At 41.2% G+C, this 19,560-nt stretch overlaps 3 protein-coding genes across 4 annotated transcripts in view; 1 reads left to right on the top strand and 2 right to left on the bottom strand.

Annotated features, from left to right (window-relative positions):
• Window positions 1–232: 232 nt before the first annotated feature.
• On the bottom strand, window positions 233–8,369 carry gtf2b (general transcription factor IIB). Its single transcript, XM_076977427.1, has 7 exons — window positions 8,240–8,369; window positions 6,051–6,157; window positions 5,420–5,553; window positions 4,635–4,781; window positions 3,519–3,648; window positions 930–1,211; window positions 233–710 (listed from the first exon to the last, which is right to left on the bottom strand). The coding sequence occupies exons 1-7, from the start codon at window positions 8,254–8,256 to the stop codon at window positions 577–579; spliced, it is 951 nt and encodes a 316-aa protein (XP_076833542.1). The 5' UTR covers window positions 8,257–8,369; the 3' UTR covers window positions 233–576.
• A 1,674-nt stretch (window positions 8,370–10,043) lies between these two features.
• Window positions 10,044–15,977, top strand: lrrc8da (leucine rich repeat containing 8 VRAC subunit Da). The gene is made up of 2 exons (XM_076976721.1): window positions 10,044–10,273; window positions 12,506–15,977. The coding sequence occupies exon 2, from the start codon at window positions 12,508–12,510 to the stop codon at window positions 15,025–15,027; it is 2,520 nt and encodes an 839-aa protein (XP_076832836.1). The 5' UTR covers window positions 10,044–10,273; window positions 12,506–12,507; the 3' UTR covers window positions 15,028–15,977.
• A 1,286-nt stretch (window positions 15,978–17,263) lies between these two features.
• znf644a (zinc finger protein 644a) overlaps window positions 17,264–19,560 on the bottom strand; it is a 16,457-nt gene continuing 14,160 nt past the window's right edge. For both annotated transcript variants that reach the window (XM_076976255.1, XM_076976254.1), the window contains exons 5-6: window positions 19,422–19,524; window positions 17,264–18,197 (exon numbers count right to left, since the gene is read on the bottom strand). In XM_076976255.1, the coding sequence (XP_076832370.1) occupies window positions 18,005–18,197; window positions 19,422–19,524 (296 nt within the window). In that variant the 3' untranslated portion in view covers window positions 17,264–18,004. The remainder of the gene's footprint in view (window positions 18,198–19,421; window positions 19,525–19,560) is intronic.

The following is a 19,560-nucleotide window of genomic DNA, read 5'->3' as shown; positions in this document are numbered from 1 at the left end:
CATATATTTTGTGTACACAAACGTGTGAATTATGTAGATGTACTGACATTTGGAGATAATTAACATAACTGACCTGTAAGGGTTGGAACAGAAACACACAAACTCCTGTTCCAAGGGTTAATAAAGATGTGTTTAAGTGCCATGCAAGTGGTACAGATACATAACCAACTTAATGCTTTGCCACATTTGTAAACGACCTTCCTCGTTATTGAAATTCACAAGTTCTCCAGCATGCTTTTCTGAAAAGCATTTATTGTTTAAATTACTAAATATGCACACACACTAACAAAACTCACCCATTTCCTACAAAAGAAAATGTTTACAGTATGAAATTGCTTAATTCTGACCAATTAAAGCCTCACTTAGACATATATACAATATATACACAAGTGAAATTCAGTCAAGTATAGATTGCAATGCGTGTTAAACCTTGGAATGTGTCTCCTGTACTTGTGTTAAATCCCTGCCCATCACCTTTGAAAAAGGCTTAAAGTCAGAAGAGCAAACCTATTTAATTCGGTACAAAACCCCCCACATCCTGGTAGAAAGAAGCAGATGCCCAGGCCGCGGGGGCGTTCACAGCTGAGGAAGCTTGTCCACCGGGGTGTCAAATTTGAAGTCTGCGGGAAAGAGATCTGCGGCGCGTGGGTAGATGAGGCGGTAGGACTGGCGGATGGTCACGTCAGCCACTCCTGCTATATCACCAATTTCTGTGCAAAGGTCAAAGTTTGAAGATGAATCCAATGCCAACTGCCACCTTCAAACAAGTCATAACATCACGAGCTGAAGTGACTCTGGACAAATCGACAAGAAAACAAATGCTGCTGTTTGGACTCATCCTGCTTTGTATTGATGCCTGCGTCACCAATTAATTCCATGAAGAACCCACAAAGAATCTATTCCAGCAGGCCACAGACAGCACATCTCACCTTTCTGGGTCTTCTTGTCGGCCGAGGCCTGGGAGGCCATGTAGATGGCGGCGGCTGCCACGGAGATGGGGCTGCGGCCCGGCACCAGGTCCAGCTCCACCGCCTTCCTGGCGATGAAGGTGGCCGCCATCTGCACATGCTTGGGCAAGCCCAGGTTGGAACAGAAACGAGACATGAAGTCTCCCGTGGTGATGAGGTCCACGCTCGTCTCCAGCGCCTTCAGGATGAGCTTGAAGCATCGGCCGATCTCCTTCTTCGAGATCCGGGACACGGCGCAGATTTCTGCCGGCAGCAAAGGTACCAAATGATGGAGACACAAACCACGTGCCATATATTTCTCTACAAATCAATGTGAATCACTTGAGCACAGGGGAGACAAAAGAGACATTTATACATTCACTAAACTTAGATCCTATGGCAATTCTCCAATATTCAGAGACATGTAGTCAGTCAAAAACATACTTGCCAAACTAAACTAAAGGAGTGCAGGTACAGGTTCAGCAGAGGCCTGTGCTTCCTCTTCCTCAACCATGGAAAGAATCGTTTTCAACCGAAATACTTACAACTTGTGATTGACCGATATATCGGGCCGATTTTTGGCATTTTTAGATTATCGGCATCGGCCAATATTTACACAATGCACACAGGCAATGCTGTGGGCAGCTCTGTCATTCTGACTGGTAAAGCGCCCCCTTGCGTCCATTTTGCCACTTACAGGAAGACATCAGTGAGAGCACAGGTACAGGAGTACAAGCCTTCAACCTGCATCTGAATGCCGTCTCATCAGAGAAAATGGTAAGAATAATTTTTTCTCCTTCAGCTCTCACTATTGTTAATGGCTGCTCTTGGTAACATACACTCAGTCATCTGTGATCATAAATGACTGAGCTGATAGCCCAGACACCAAGAGTTATTTAGTATTTTCAGTCGGCTGCGCTTGCTAAGGCTAACTCGTTAGCATAGCTTACATTGCAGGCAGCCCCGTCGACAGGGGGGGACAACCGGGTCTGTTGTCCCGGGCCCCAGCGCCAGGGGGGCCCATCAAAGAGCCCAGCAATTTATTTTTATTTAAAGTCTATAATTTTAAATAATCTTGAAATATTTCATTACTATAAATTTCTGTACTCAAAATAAGCTCAATGGCTAAAATATATGTTTTTTTTTTACCTATCTGCATATTTTCCATTAAGTGCATACACCCCCACCTCCCACTGAAAAATGGTTTGATCCAGCACCGACTGTAGCCGGCTGGTACCCGCCCAACAGCGGGAAATACAGTGGTGGATAAAGTTAAAGTAAATACAGAAATCTGGAGCGCAGAAAAGAAAGGAAAAACATTTACCTGACGAATTTTAATGTTGCATTGTGTTCCAGGTTTGAAAAGTTCTGGAATTTAGGCTAAAGTACTTGAAAATGCTTGAAATTGTAACCACTTCGTTTCACAACAAATATCTGTCTGACTGAACAGTTCTCTTGTATTACGTTAACAAATACGAGCCTCTTGTAATTCCAGGACAAAACATGAGAGAACGTGAGGACGTTAAGATTGGGTGTTTTGAAAATAAACAACCATTAAATAATGTGATAAAAAGCGAATTATTTCGAATAATTTCGAGTATATGTATAGATATTTAACTTAATTAAAAAATGTTTTACGTGCTGGGAAATATTGAAATGGACTTTAAAGTGACGTACCAGCGCAAATAAGGAGATAATGTTCCTTATGTGCCACTGTGCGTACCGCAGCAGCAGCAGCCACTGTGCATATTTCAACTACGACGAAATATGATGATACGACTGGCATAACAAATATGCGACATATATCCGCGCATTCTACAAAACCGGGAGATTTTGTCTAACTTGCTCAAAGCGTGAGACTTGAGAACACTGTTTACAAATAAAATTATTATTATTGTCATGTAATCAGAATAACCATACCTAGCCACAGCATGTTTAACGGCTTCGGCTCTTTCGACAGGATCTTAATACGTCTTGTGTTTTGTCTCGAAAACTGCCTCGTTGTGATAGCACAGTGTACACACAGCACGATCTTTGACATACACACCACCATAGTCTTCCGTCCAGGAAGGCTGAAATGCCCTAGCTTTGTTTTTTTTTAGCCGGAGGTCTTGTAAGAGCAGACTGTGCTAAATAAATGTTTGAGTTCTTTAGTTTTGTGTATTGGTTTTTATTATAGTATTTTATTAGTTAAAAAATAATAATAATAATAAAAATTTATATCGGTTTTACATATAGGCCATCGGCCACTACTGCCATCCAAATATCGGCATCAGCCATCAAAAAACCCATATCGGTCGATCACTACTTACAACTACGCGTTTGCAGCAGCAGTGATGGAAACTGCTGCAAATTCCATTCCAATGAACTCATACGGATGAGACTTGTTAAAATAACCTAATCACGTCATTATCCTTTGGACAGGTACTTTCTCACTAATGCGAAAACACCGCAGGATTTGTTTACACCTGCCACTTTGTTCACACTTGTAGGTGTGATGTGGCCGTGAATGTGGTGTAAGAGGTCAAAATGAAGTTTGGCTCTCGCGACCCCCACAGGAAACGCACTTACCTTTAAATGTTCTGGGGACCCCCTCCTGTCTGCATGCAATGTAGAGGCAGGCGGAGGCGATGGCGTCGTTACTCCTGCCTTTAAGGCTCTTCTGCTCATAAACTTGTTTAAACAAGTTATTTGTGCGATCCTGGTGGATGCACAAAATTGAAAGGTTCAGCAGAGAGGCACATTCAATTACATGCAGACAATCGACCACGCCCCCTCATTCCCCAGGTGCCACGCCCCCTCATTCCCCAGGTGCCACGCCCCCTCATTCCCCAGGTGCCACGCCCCCTCATTCCCCAGGTGCCACGCCCCCTCATTCCCCAGGTGCCACGCCCCCTCATTCCCCAGGTGCCACGCCCCCTCATTCCCCAGGTGCCACGCCCCCTCATTCCCCAGGTGCCACGCCCCCTCACTCCCCAGGTGCCACGCCCCCTCATTCCCCAGGTGCCACGCCCCCTCATTCCCCAGGTGTCCCTTCTATTTCTAGCCTGGACTTCCACTTGAACACGTTCAGTTTGGGTGTGAGACGTTTACATGATCCTGCTGAGTCTTAACAATTGAAGTAAATCATGTTAAACTAGTTTATTTAGATAAAGACTGGCTGGTCTCGTCACTCTGGGAAAGCCCCTGAAACCGTCCTGTTACATAAACCTCTCCCAGACATTTTTCCATGTCCCATTTTTAAAAAATGCATTAAAAAAAATCTTGCATGGAACACACACATTGTGCCAAAAAAAAAAAAAGAATTTTGGTCTTTCTGTACTAGTGCATTTTATAATTTATTTTGGGCATTATTTATATTTTAGTTATAAAATTAATTTAAAAATCTTCCCAATGTGTGAAAAAAACCACTCATATCGGCTTATACATTTTTATGCCATCACTAAAGCATTTTTCCCCTGACTGTAGTTGTGGTAAGACTGCCTTCATTCATGTGATAATTCTCAGTTCTTGTCAGTGCATTTTTGTTTTGTTGTCTGGGTTTGTTGGGGATTCGTCCTCTTTTTGAAGTGGCCTTATCAATTCAAACAAACAGAACTGTGCGCTGTGGTCTTCTGGATTATAAAATGAAACTAGTAGCTGGCACCTGAAACAATGACTACTACCTACTATGAAGGAGGCACTTACTATGATGTTCCTGGGCAGGTTGATCCTGTCCGCCATGGTACTGATCTCTTTGAAGGCGTTCAGCATGGCTCTGTCGGAGCTGCTCATGGTTCTACGATTCTGGTATTTGGAGTTGCCAAACTCATCGAAGCTGGCCGCACCCGTGCCCTAGTCACATGGGCAGATGGTCACGAGAGATTCACACATCAAAATAATCATAGAAAGGAAGAAACGCCTGTGGCCAGGAAAGCTCGTCAGCTTGATCAACTGGATCGGGGAGCCTTGAGCATTAATGTGTGGAACAGGCAAGTGTGAGTAGACTTTGGCTTTAATTACTATGTGCTGCAAGTCGACAAACATGGACTAAACTGACTTCACGTAAATGTATCTCCATCGTGTAAAAGCAGTCTGGAGGTATGCTGACCAGATGTACGCACACATGCTCACCCCCTGGGCCTACAAGGTGAGTTTAGTAGGTACACCCCTGTTAGAGGTCGAGTGTACGGGGGTGAAGAGGGACTGCAGCCCAGCTGTCATGTGCAGTCATCACACATCATTCTCTGATCAACATTCTCCGTGTCAGCAGGAGCACGGCTGACCAGGTATTGTTTCAGTGACGGAGCAGTCTCAACAGCACCATGACTGAATCAGACCACGGGCATTTTCTGTTTGAACAATCTAGGTTAACCCGGCATCTTTATACATGTTGCAAACAGGAGAAGCACAGAAATCCTGACAGGTTAAACAGGTCTCCGTGTTTACCTTGCCTTACGTGTCTAGGTGAGTTGTGATAAAGGCCATCTTACCTTGCTGATCATTGTGGTTAGATCGGCCCCATTCAAAAGAGGGTTCTGTGCATCGCCAACACGGGACGGGTCTTTGGTGGCCTTTTCGTTTGTGAACGTCCTCCATTCTGAGCCCACATCAATAACGCGATCACCTGATGTGGAGAACGTGTTAGTGAGAGGACAGGAGATGGAGACAACACAGACAAGTGACAGACAAATGACAGACAAGTGGAGATTTTAGAGCTGCATTTGTCTACATGTCTGATGAATATCCTGTATAAAGAACACATTAGCTGGATAGACAACAAGACCTCCACGGCCCCTCCAAGGGCGCCTGCCTGAGAGACTACCTGTTAACTGATCATTTGTTTGCTGTATGTGTACACAAACAGATTTTTAAAAGTGTTCATTATAAAGAACCAATTTCTACAAGAATAATGATCTAAAATTGCCTGCAAAAGTCTATGAAGTTGTGACGTGCAACTCTATCTGCATGTGTTAGTGTGGAGAAGAATGCAATGTAATGTTTTAAAGTTCTAACTTGGTATACAGTGAACCTGGCAGTCAGAAGTCCCTGATCATGACGGACAACATTCAACCAAGTGAGCATGCCGTCAGGAGCGACCCACAATGCACTCTGAGCACATACCTACTACCAGGCCACATTCTGGACAGATCATGTCTCCCGCCCTGTAGTCCTCAACCAGGATGGCATCAGGGTGGTTGGGGCACTGCACTCTGGGAAGAGCATCTCCACTGCAAAAACATCACACCGTTGTCATTTATAAATAACTTCTCAAAAGTCGAAGTGTGCAGCTGGAGGAAGTCCAATATGGAGGAAGTAGCGAGACGATACATTTTCATTACACACTAAAATAAACATCGAGTTAAAACAAACACGCTTAATGCATTAACCAGCCAATCAACTATTTTTACTGTGTGTCTTGAATTCGACAGAGCTAGAACACCAGCTCTTTACAGGTTCTAACCGCTCCAGTTATCTTTAGGAAACATGAACAGTGTTTCTTGAATACGGCGATGCTCCCATTGTGATCAGAAATGAGTCATGCCGATTTATTGGCCAATTCATAATATTTACTCATCTCACCTCTATCAGATGGATTTATGACAAACTGCAAGCCAAGAATACACAGCTACTGGACTGGGGAATGCATTCCAGGTCATGTACACTGCACTGTTTTGGTATGTTAGTATGCAAAGCACATGTCCCAATGACGTTGCATAATCTTCTCCAACCCCAGTTCAGTCTCCTTTTTCCTGGCCGCACACATGCCAAACCACTCAGCTACACATCACGCAACTATTACACAAGACACTAACTCATCAGCAACCACATATGCTAAGCAGATTGCCTTAATGTCCTTGTTAGACACTTTATCTTAGCAAATACAAACAGCTTTAACAGACACCAACTCTGACAATGTACTATGAATACATATTAATAGATATACTGTTGTCTGCCGTTTTGGGCTTCCCCCTTTCTGCCTAGCATGACTTGTGCAGTCCTATAATGACGGTCCAGTACTAGGCCTATAGTGTGCAAACCAAAAATTCTGTGAGATTCACAAATGCCACTTGTGTAATGTGACAACGTGGATGTTGGAACAAACTGCAGTGAATGAGAGCTCGGGGTCTTAATACATTCATACAGGTGAGACAGTACTACAAGGTCATACAGGTGAGACAGTACAACAAGGAGCTGTTTGAAATTACAGCACTTGCTTATCAAGTCTGTTAATACCGCTTGTGGTTAAACTGATGGCGTTGGATTTAACTTCTCTCGTATCCAAAAATAACTGAAAAACCGTTATGTGTATCCCTCAAACCAGAAGTCTTTAGTGTAAGGAGAGACAAACAGATTTACAGGAAACGTGTTACATCACGTCAGACAACACAGAGCCCCATAACCTACAGACACAGCCTCCAACAGAACCAGCACACCTGTGTTTCTCTGTGCTGGGTTTAGTGTCCATCACCAGCCAAGAGTTCCCCGTTTATGTAAATCTGCTGAAATATTATTAGTGTAAAACGCAGCCTAATTTCTAGACACGTGTTATATGATGTAACTTTAATTCCCTCACGGATCCGAGCTGGTGTGTGTGTGTGTAAAGTCTAATTACCAGCCGGCTGTGGTGGTTAGTCGTGCAGGCTCCCCGCTCACCCCTCACACTAACGTTAACGGACGGACCGATGTGGTGCTACGGCGGTGTGTGCAGCAGGTGAGCCGGTAACCGTGACCGAGCTGCCCGCTGTGTAACGGGCTGAACGTCGTCGACATGTTTCCATTAGCTACTGTTTGTAGCCAGTTAGCTGCTAAGCTAAACGCTAGCTAGGAATGTTAGCAATGTTGGCTAATGTTAGCAATGTTAGCAATGCTAGCAATGTTGCTAACAAGCGGTGCGTAGTGTTCTCTCGCGTCCGCCCATTGCATTGTGGGTACCCCACCAGTATCTTATGGTTTTACTCGTAAAAGAACAATGACAGAGTCGCATATGCTGGTTGTGTGGCATCACGACCTCTACCACCACCCCGCGGTGGGTACGACCTGTGCCCGGTAACTCATCATCATTAACCCGTGTTACTGTTCACCAGCGCGGTAGTGTCGCTAGCCGCACGGCTAGCTAGCTAAGCTACCCTCTGGCTGGCTAACTGAAACAATGTGTGCTTGTTCACCAAGGCACATATATTCAGTTTCAAATGCACGACGATTTGTTGTGGTTCATCACGAATATTTATTATTAAACTATTATGGTTTTAAATATGTATATGCGAAACTATGTTTAGAAGTGTACCGTGAAAAACACGCAATGTACTGACCGGCTCGTTGACGCCATACTGTCACTCTATCTGGACTCAGCTGCAACAATGGCGGCGTCACCCTCACTTATAGAGTTACCACATCACGTGACTCGCTTCCGGCGTCTCGCAGGGGCCAAAATACAACATACCGTTACACACAAAAAGATTTGTTATTGGTACAAATAGTCTATTCAATATATTCTGGTCAAAGTGATTCATTTCTGTCATTGGTAACCAACCATTCTACTGAAGGTATACATTCCTGCAGGTTTTACCACTGACACAAATTTATTGTGCTTGGTCCAGCTAATGCAGGACTTCAGAAGACAAAATTAGGTGAGTCAGATATGCTGGAGTTGAGTTGGTTAACACCAGTTTTTAACGACTACATCTTAACGTTTCTCCTAATTTAAACGTATTTGTTACGTGAATTACAATCTTAAAACCATATATTTCAATAATCAGTTTAGACGGGACAAAATAATTTTGTTCCCACCCTTCAAATTAACTGCAAAACAACTACATTGTCATTGTTAAATGGGAGTGTGTACCCTAAGATACATTATAAATTGGAATAATACTTTATGTTTTAGATTTATATTCATTTTGGGGCTAAATAAATCCATGCTATGTTGCATGCAGTGTCAGCAGAGCCTAGCCGCCATGTCATCAATAGTACACCTTAATGGTATCATTCATATCTTTATTTTTATTTAAATCGCAGAGATATAACATAGAAGTCCAACGGCATCAGTAATGTATTTTGATATAACAATGGATTTTCAATATTTATTGAAAAAGATAAATGACAAAACTTTACTGAGGCCCCTCTGTTGGAAGAAAGAGGACAATGAATTTCTTGCATCATTGCTTACATAATTAGATTTTTTAAAATGTCAGTTTGCCCGGCAGTTACCTACATTACATTTCACCAACTATTGTCAAAATGTCAAGACAGACCTGAGTTAATTCTCTAACGCGTAAATGTTGGGCGAGGGTGATGTCAGCATATTCCTCATGCAAACTGGCTGAAACCTGAAGAAACCATCCAGGGGAGGTTTCAGTTGCTTTAGACACTTCCTACACCGCCTACTGTGCCAACTCAACAATACGTTCCTATAAGAAAGTCTGTTTGAGCTGGGCATAACTGGATCCTACTCATAGAGAGAGAGAGAGAGAGAAAGAGAGAGAGAGAGAGAGAGAGAGGGAGGGAGAGAGAGAGAGAGAGGGAGGGAGAGAGAGAGAGAGAGGGAGGGAGGGAGGGAGGGAGAGAGGGAGAGAGAGAGAGAGGGGGGAGAGAGAGGGAGATAGAGAGAGAGGGAGAGTGATGAAGAGAGAGAGAGAGAGAGGGAGAGGAAGAGAGAGAGATAGAGAGAGGGGAAGAGTGCATAATGGCTATATTCAGATAGAATGACATTTTACAGTGCTGTTATACTTATTAAGAATCGCTTAGTTTTTTATTAAGCTTTCTATTAACGGAAGAGTTTAGCACAGAATCAGTTCCACTGTTGTTCCTCACGTCAGTTTCGTAAAGTAGTCTCATTCTTCTGTCACTCTTAGGAAGTCACATTTAGTGTAAAAAAATAAACCCTAAATTAACAAAACTGTTAATATTTGATATCAACAGAAACTCTCTAAAATGTGTTAGATCATTATAAATGTGCAAATAAAATTCCCGAGACCAATTCAAGGAGTTCATAAGTGAGCGGTGCATCTATAACCACCGGGTGATGGAGGCAAAGTGCATAAGCGCCACAGCGTTGGACGTTGAACGACGTGATCGTCCAATGAGAAACGTGAGTCGCTCGCGGCAGCGCGAGCCACGGGACACGTGCGTGTTCTCAAACTGACGTTTGATGATCGTGCTGCAGCTCCAGTTCCTCACGCCATGGTCGGGCTGCGTGGCGCTGCCTTCAGCGCCCATACACTAACAGACTGCGTCTCTATTCACCAACTCGCCGTCTGTCGGTTCTTGGGGCATAACTCTACTGAAAACACCTCTATGGGATACAGCGTGTAGTTTGTCAAGCAAGTAAGAACATCCCAAGACCAGTAAGTGACCCGTTTGTCCGTCACACCATCACGTCCTCCCACCGAACACGCCGAACCGTTTGATGCACACAAGTGAACTTTCGGGCTTTTCTACTCAACACAATTCACCGCGTTCAGTTTTTTTGGCTCTAAAAGTAATAAAAGCTACAACTTGTTACAAACTATCAACATAGTTGTTTTAACAGTGCTAAAATAGTTAATCGATCTCGGCACATAATTTTTCATGATTGTAATCTTGTTGAGACTGGTCTGAACTATTATCTAAGTTCATGCACAGACTAATAGTATTTAAGTGTAGTCAATAAACGGAGCTGTTGTGTAAACACTTTTCTCGTGTGTTCCTTCCGGTGTTACATAGGTCGTTTCTCCGCATATTGTAGTGCAGTCTGAATGTGATCAGGTTGAACACTTTGCCTTGTTTAAGTCCCTTTAATAAACCTGTGCTGACATGTCAGTGTGCCTGCAGGCGCATTTCTAGTGTAGGTTGCCTGAACATGCCTAGAAGACAATAGCAGTACCGCCTGAAAATCCTACAGCCTCACAGTTACCTCAGATATAGATACATTATCATTACTTTCTCAAATGTCACGAGAACATGCTAAACTTCTCATGAGACTGCCACTTAACCATGCTTCTGAACGCCTGTGTAACCTGAATAGGGTACAGTAATTCAGGATACAAGTGCATAAATTACAATACATAAAGGTGAGAAGCCAAACTATTTGTAGTTAAGATGGGCATTTAGAGAACATACTGACAACATTCATATTGGCCTGCTTTTTTGAATTGGTTGTATTCCAGTTCTGCATTCTTTATTCTAACAATTCGAAGTCTAGACCTTTAGAGGATCATGTCAACATTATGTGCCTCTGTCACATAAATACAATTACTAAAAGCTTAAATTAAAATGCCCAGTTCCATTTTAAGCTTGTGTCTGGCTCCGTTAATGATGGAGATACATCATTGGTATGTGCTGTCAGTGTATAGATCAAACTTGTAAAAAAACTTGTGTAAATTCATTCTAAAATTGAGAATGACAGAGAATGGGAAACACATTGATTGTCTCCAGTTTTACTACTTAGTCATTATTCAGGCTGCCATGTTTTGTGAGTGCATACAGTGTTTAGTATTGATGATCTGAAACATTTTTTGTGTGCTTTGGCTGTTATTCCTATGATTGTAAGTAACAACTTTTTAACATATACTAATAATAGAATCAACTTCTGATTCAAAACTACCATCCATTTTACTCAATTTTTGTCAGTTCAGTTTTATCAGAATATCACTTTAAATTGTCAATGAGTGCATAGTGTGTTTAAATTACATTTAACTGATTTGTTAAATTGGGGAAGAATATGAATAATGTTTTAGGTTACTGGATAGTAGCCTTCTATACTTCAGTGTATATCAGCCCATGTGACTTCTACGCTTCAGTGTATATCAGCCCATGTGACTTCTACGCTTCAGTGTATATCAGCCCATGTGACTTCTATGCTTCAGTGTATATCAGCCCATGTGACTTCTAACCGTCAGTGTATATCAGCCCATGTGACTTCTACCCGTCAGTGTATACCACCAGCCCATGTGACTTCTACGCTTCAGTGTATACCAGCCCATTTGACTTGGAACCCTCTGGGCAACTTTTTGGTTAATAATCTTCATGTTTTTCTTGTGTGTTACACAATAGACGCATGCATGCACAGTGCTTCAGTGCAGCAAACCATTCATGACACTCACATCTGTGTTGGAGGTTCTACCCATTGTTGATCTAATTCAGAAAGGCTCACAATTTGTCTGTTAATACTTTTATTTGTTCTTTATTTGTTCTTTACAGGTATACATTATATATACTGTGCCACCTAGTAAGAGCCACACAGAGTCAACAAACCACTCACTCAGTATCTGAAAGCATTGTCAACACACTTATCATATGGTTAAATTATAAATATAGGCAGATTTATGTATCATTTTAAGCCCTTTTCTTTTAAATGAATATCTTGTTACCCTAAACACAAGTTTCTTAAAGAACAACCATGACAAAAGTTTACTCCAAAAAATGTAAAAATGTTATGTACTTATTTATATTGCATTTATTAATACTACATAGCAAAACAGAGTAAGACATTTATAAAATTTATAAAAATGCTGTCCCACAGTTAAATTAAAGGCATTTAATAATAAATCAAATCAAATGTCTACATGTTTATAATGTCTTGTGATTGTTTTTTGCAGACATGTTTTCTCTGTCTGAAGTCACCTCACTTAATGATGTCTTGCCAACATATCGAATACTGAAGCCATGGTGGGACGTCTTTATGGACTATCTTGGGATAGTCATGTTGATGTTAGCCATCTTTGCTGGGACAATGCAATTAACCAAAGACCAAGTGGCATGCCTTCCTATTGTAGAGGAGAAGCACGAGATCCTGAGAATGAGTCACTGCACAATAGAGAACCTGCTGGAGACCTCCACATCATCCCTGGGTTCTGCACCTTCAACCCCTCAAGATCTTCCTGACAACATTGTGCATGACATGCATCTCACTCAACATACTCCAATTAGAAGCAGGATGGTCAGTTCTGTACCTCAACCAAGAGGCCGCCCAACAAACCTAGACTATCAGCAGTACGTTTTTGTCAATCAAATGTGTTACCACAAAGCCTTGCCTTGGTACTCAAAGTATTTTCCTTATCTTGTTCTGATACACACTGTTTTGTTGATGGTAAGCAGTAATTTTTGGTTCAAATACCCCAAAACGAGCTCAAAGATTGAACACTTTGTGTCAATCCTGGACAGATGTTTTGAATCACCCTGGACCACAAAAGCACTGTCTGAAACAGCATGTGAAGACTCTGAAGAAAGCAAGCAGAGAATCATTGCTGGCAAGATGGCTCCTAAGCAAATATCCACAGACAGTCGAGACGACAGTGCTGGTTCATCTACACCTATGTTAGGGAGCGATGAGGTAAGGTTCTCAACTGAGAAGTTCTCTGCTCTTCCTGAAGGCCCAAGCATGACCATTTTGGACAAAAAAGATGGTGAGCAGGCCAAGGCTCTTTTTGAGAAGGTGAGGACATTTCGAGCTCATGTGGAAGACAGTGACTTTATTTACAACCTCTATGTTGCCCAAACAATCATCAAAGCACTAAAGTTAATTTTAATCCTGAGCTATACGTCTACTTTTGCAGCATCCATCAATTTCTGCCATTATTGTGAACCTAAAATTGAGCACCTGACTGGTTATGACAGATTTTTCTGCACTCACAACATGGCCTTCATGTTAAGAAAACTCCTTTTCACATTCATGGCCATAATATGCCTTTATGGCCTTGTGTGCCTGTATGCTCTCTTCTGGCTCTTCCGTCGGCCACTGAAGGAGTATTCTTTTGAAAAGGTCAGAGAAGAGAGCAGCTTCAGCGACATCCCTGACGTCAAGAATGACTTTGCTTTTCTTCTGCATATGGTCGATCAGTATGATCAGTTGCACTCAAAACGTTTTGGAGTTTTTTTGTCTGAGGTCAGTGAGAATAAACTGCGAGAAATTAGCCTTAATCATGAATGGACATTTGAGAAACTTAGGCAACATGTAAGCTGCAATGCCCAAGACAAGCAAGAGCTACACCTGTTCATGCTCTCAGGATTACCCAATGCTGTGTTCGACCTCACAGAGATTGAAGTTCTTAAATTAGAACTTATTCCTGAAGTGAGAATTTCAGCCAAGGTCTCACAAATGATGAATTTAAAGGAACTACACCTGTACCACTGTCCTGCAAAGGTTGAACAAACAGCTTTTACTTTTTTTCGAGATAATTTGCAGTGCCTTCATGTGAAATTTACAGATGTTGCAGAAATTCCTCCATGGGTTTATCTGTTGAGGAATCTCAAAGAACTGCATCTGGTTGGTAACCTAAGTTCAGAACACAACAAAATGATTGGCTTAGAATCTCTAAAAGATTTAAGACACCTGAAGAAATTATATATTAAGAGCAATCTCAACAAGATGCCCACAAATCTCACAGACCTCTCACCACATCTTGTCAAATTAGTGATACACAATGATGGAACTAAACTGTTGGTTCTAAACAGTCTTAAGAAGATGACAAGTTTAACTGAACTGGAGCTCCATAACTGTGAGCTAGGGAAGATCCCCCATGCTATTTTCAGCTTGATTAACCTACAAGAGCTGGATTTGAAGTCCAACAGCATTTGTACCACTGAAGAGGTCATTAGCTTTCAGTACCTGAAAAGATTGACATCCCTCAAACTATGGCATAACAAGATCACAGCTATTTCACCATCTGTAAGTTATGCGAAGAATCTAGAGTCACTGTACCTTTCCTACAACAAACTGGACACCATTTGTACAGCCATCTTTCATCTTCCAAAGCTGAGGTACCTGGATCTCAGTCACAATTTCATATCTTTACTTCCAGATGAGGTAGGACTTCTCCAAAACCTGCAACACTTTGCTATCAGTGGAAATAAGCTGAGGTCTCTTCCCGAACAGCTGTTCCAATGTACCAAACTGAAAGTCCTCTGTGTGGGGGACAATGGCATCACAGCACTCCCAGACTCTGTCGGACAGTTGACACAACTCTCTCAGTTGGAGCTAAAAGGAAACTGTTTAGACTACCTTCCAAGCGAACTTGGCCAATGTTGTCATCTTAAAAAAACCTTCTTCATTGTGGAGGATCATCTTTTTGACACTCTCCCCCTAGAGGTAAAGGAGGACATCATTAGAGATATTGTGTAACTCTGAGGTAAATGCTTTTTGAGCAGTTTAAGGTGGTTTTATCACCTACACTCAGCTATTTAGCCACATATTATGAATGATATGACCAAATCTTTATGTAGAAATATTATAAGATGGTAATGTCCATGATAGATCAAACCACTGTAATATGTATTGAACTTGTCTTGCTACAGTACTTCTTGTAGACAGAGTAAGATTTGTTAGGTCAAGAGGAGAATGTATTCACAAAGAGAAAATGGATGTATACATTTTTATAAAGTGTTTTGCTAAATGTGATTTAGAAATGGGAATTCTGCCCCAATTACACAATGGGAAAATTGAAATATGTATTAAGTATTATATTGTAAAGTCTTTTTTATTATTATTTTGCATATTTGAATATGTGAAATTACATTTTATTACTGGATATGCTGTTAAACAATTTTTTTAAACATAAAACCACGCTTAGTGGATTGTTCAGTTGATTATACCACATTGCAAGCAACAGTGTAGAGTAGCGTAGAATAGTATTAGATCTCAAGGTTGTGTGACTGTGACATAATGATTTCATAATTTAAGGCAGCCCCCCATGAGTGGTGGGGGTGGGATGGTGGTGAGGAAATATGTGTATTGGCCTAGGATAAAATAAAATAATTATTTTAAGAGAATTAATTAATGCATTGCTTTGAATTATGGCTTATGATTTCTAATACCACACTGTTACCCTGTTGTTACTTTGTTACCCTGTGTGTGTGGTGTGTGTGTGTGTGTGTGTGTGTGTGTGTGTGTGTGTGTGTGAGAGAGAGAGAGAGAGAGAGAGAGAGAGAGAGAGAGAGGAAACTGTTGTCTTTGCTGTGTGACAAATGGATATTTGAAGACCCTCTTTTGGACTCTGCCAGGACGGTTTGTATTTATGGATGTAGGGTGTATTCATGTACATAAAATACAATTATTAAATAAGTACAAAAGTGTTTGGGTGCGGTATCAACTAATTACAGTTGGTGTAAAATTATGTGATGTTTGGAATTTGTGTATTTCTCAACTGATCAGGATTACTAAAACATGGTGGTGAAAGCAACATACTTTTCCTAAATTGAGACTTGGCTAATCATCTCCATTGCTGTCTCATTTCTGGTCACATGACCTCCCTCAGGTTTTTACAACAGGAAACAACCGGCATATCCAACTACAGCAGGAAACGAAACCATTTCCTCCGTTCATGGAAGCAACATTCTTAATTTCTCGTCACCACGCTATAGTTTCCAGTGATAAGCAATGCTTAACAACTAAACTTAACTGTCTTATTGGAAAATGTTTTTTTTTATTTTTCCTGAAAACTAGTTTCAGTGCGGTATAGGGTACGCTATCACAAACATTGTAATGTTTGGATCAACCTAATAATTTGCGTATTAAATCTTAGCAAACATAATTCATCGACACTTAAACACTCCTTTTAGTTTTAGCATCTACATCCATATTATTTAGCCTAACACTTGGTACATTCATTATTATTTAAGTTTACGAAAACTGTCACATAAATTATCCCCACAATTCCTAACGCATTATCAAGACTAATATTGTCCAGGAGGCGGCGCTGCTGTGCTTGCGGCATTTCTTCTCAAGGCGAGAGGCCATTTTCTCACTCATGAGTACAGTAGGCTACTTGCTCTCGTTTAATTTTTTTTACTTACCTTGTAGGCACACTACCCAGATATGGTGTAACGATTACAGCTCCTGCCCAAATTGTTATCCATTTACTAGACATCTAACTATCCTCTGCTATTAGCTAGTTATTTTAAGTAGGTTTTAATATATATTTTAAACAAAGGCAACACTGCCTGTCTTGAACACATTCCACTACCCTCATATGTGGTTAAAATGATCTCGGGGACAGAAACTGAGTGTTGGTGTTAGGAGTTGAGGGTGCCTTATTGTTGGTTTTGGAATCAGGCTTCAAGCTCCAACTATACACCTCCAAAACACGTATTACATAGACATGAATGGTACTATGAACACGGAGCACTGTAAATTATACCAAAAGCACTTAAATATACACCTCAGTGACAGAAAACAGTATATCTCTACACTTACTCACCAGTTTTATGTAAGAAACAAACTGCTATCCTTGGCAAAAAGTAATCATGTAGAACATACAGTCAAAATTAAGACATTTAAAACAGTATGACATTATTACATTCCTGGCCTAATATTAATATCCCAGCTTAGTATTAATATTCCAATAGGTTAAGACATCAAAAAAAACAGAACCTTTTATTCTGCACGACAAAAAAATCTTTCAAGATTTACATTTTGACATAAATTATTTTAAACTGTTCATAACAAAAATAGTAAAATAACTGAACATAAGTAACAGCACAAATGGTAAAACCTACTTCCTGATATACAGTAGTCAAAATAAGGGGATGCGGTGTGTGCATGACCAATTTCTGACACAAAAGATGAAACGCATAATTATGTATACACATTATAGAAATCAGTTTATCCCCCTAATAGTGACAGACCAATTTGTTTCTTGTAAATCGTAATTTAAAAATGTGTTAAGTAAATATATCTACTATTTTTTCTATACATTTGCACCATAGATGATCAAGTGGGAGAACAAGAGGTTTAAATGGAACTTCATAAAAAAGAAAATCATAGTTTTATTTCAGGTTGTGTAGCGGCTACTTCAGTTTCTGTAAAATAAGAACTGAGGTTTGTGAAGTGTCCGAGGTACCAGTTGTGTTTTGGTCTCCACTGAAATCTCAACACATTCATCCACCATGAGCACTATTATTAACGAATCATATAAAACACAAGGACAATGTAACAATACTAAAAAACAGTTGGGTTAAGAGCTGAACATTGTGCGCTGAAGTGTGAAAATTCAATTACTTATTATTCAAGACCATAAAAACTTGCACAGGAGGTAAAACCATTTACAAATACATTATATGTCATTGATGACCGACAGGTCTCCTGCCTGTGTCTTCTGTTCTCATGAGCTTGTTTGTATTGCAGATGGTTGGGTCTGTGGTTCTGTGTCCGAGCTGGGCTCTTCAGGAAAGCAAGAGACCTCCACCATCCCTGCTCCTGTGCGTGGTACAGCAGTGTTCATAATGTGCCTCTGTAAATGCTTCACCCAGTCCTCCTGCACAGACAGTGGGCCCTGGAAGACTAAATCACAAAACCTGCACACAGAGGCAGAGCATGTCAAAGTTACTCATCTTCGCGGGTATGAACGGCTTGACAAAGTAACACAGCTGATACGGTCACTGACCATGGCTTCCGCCGGTCAACTAATTGTTAGTCAATTAGGCTGGAGTCCATCTGAAATGTTCTTGTGTATTTTTATTCATAGCTACGTTAGCCGGCGCTATTTGACCCAAACTTTGGACCCCCCCCCCCCCCTCATGTTAACTGTAAGTCGGGAAATGGAAGCATCTAGAAGAAATGGCAGCTTGGTGATGAAGTGCCAGATCATGTAAACTTAAAGAGCCGTACTGCCAAGAGCTGAGGGACATCACACACACGTTATTACATACGTGTGTGTGTGTCCATAATAATCACTTATCCTCTTACATCACTCACTACCAGTTCAAACTGAGCAGCTGTGCACACCATCATAAGATCACTGTGCCAATACACTGCACGCTGCCACACGTCTCTGCAGCAGCAGAAATGCTTTCGAGGAATGAATAGTGTCTTTCTGTCAGATGCCAGCAAAACGCTACATACTGGAATGCATATGGCCAACAATATGGTTTGTTGGAGGAGGGATAATTGGCTCGGGGTTGATTCTCGCAGCTTGAGCAAAGCCCTACAGTCCCAGTGAAGGGGATGTTAATGGTACAGCATACAGACACTTTAGACATGCTCTTGAATTAACAGGAAGGAGGGGGAGACTCTCCTGTTCCAATATGAATGCATCTCTTTGGACAAAGTAAGGACCATAAAGAGTTGGTTTAACATGTTTGGTGTTGAGGAACCTGCAGAGAACCCTGACCTCATCTCCACTGGACACCTTTGAGATGAGCTGGAACGTGGAGAGGCCTTCTCATGCAACTTTAGTGCCTGAACTCACAAATGCCCCTTTGACTGGATGGGGCACTAATTCTCACAGACACTCAAATTTCACTAAAACCTGTACTAAAAAAAACTAAACAAAAAAAATCACTGCTAAAATTAAATTATTGTAAATAAACAGTATAGGTAGATATTGCTTGCTAGGAATTTCTGCCTACTGCACCTCCAATGGGCCCCTCTGATTCACAGCCCGTCCTGAGACAGCGCAAGTCAATAGTGACTCGGGTCGAGACACACATACACTCACACACACAATAATCACATCATCACAAAGTGATTAATTGCCATTCTTATTACAAAACAGTAATATACATATACAAACACAATACCGGCAGGTGAGTCTGTAAATTTCCTCTGGAGTGTGTAACATTGGAAAAGTCTTCTTCTTTGACCCAGACCTTGACCTCTGCTTTCTTTGTTTACAGTCATAAGCTGAAAAAAATAAAACGCTTAATTCAAGAATAATAG

Source organism: Brachyhypopomus gauderio, chromosome 16 (genome assembly GCF_052324685.1).
Source record: "Brachyhypopomus gauderio isolate BG-103 chromosome 16, BGAUD_0.2, whole genome shotgun sequence".
Lineage (NCBI taxonomy): Eukaryota > Metazoa > Chordata > Actinopteri > Gymnotiformes > Hypopomidae > Brachyhypopomus > Brachyhypopomus gauderio.
Note: the sequence above shows the minus strand (reverse complement) of the source record. Positions and strands in the feature narration are given on the sequence as shown.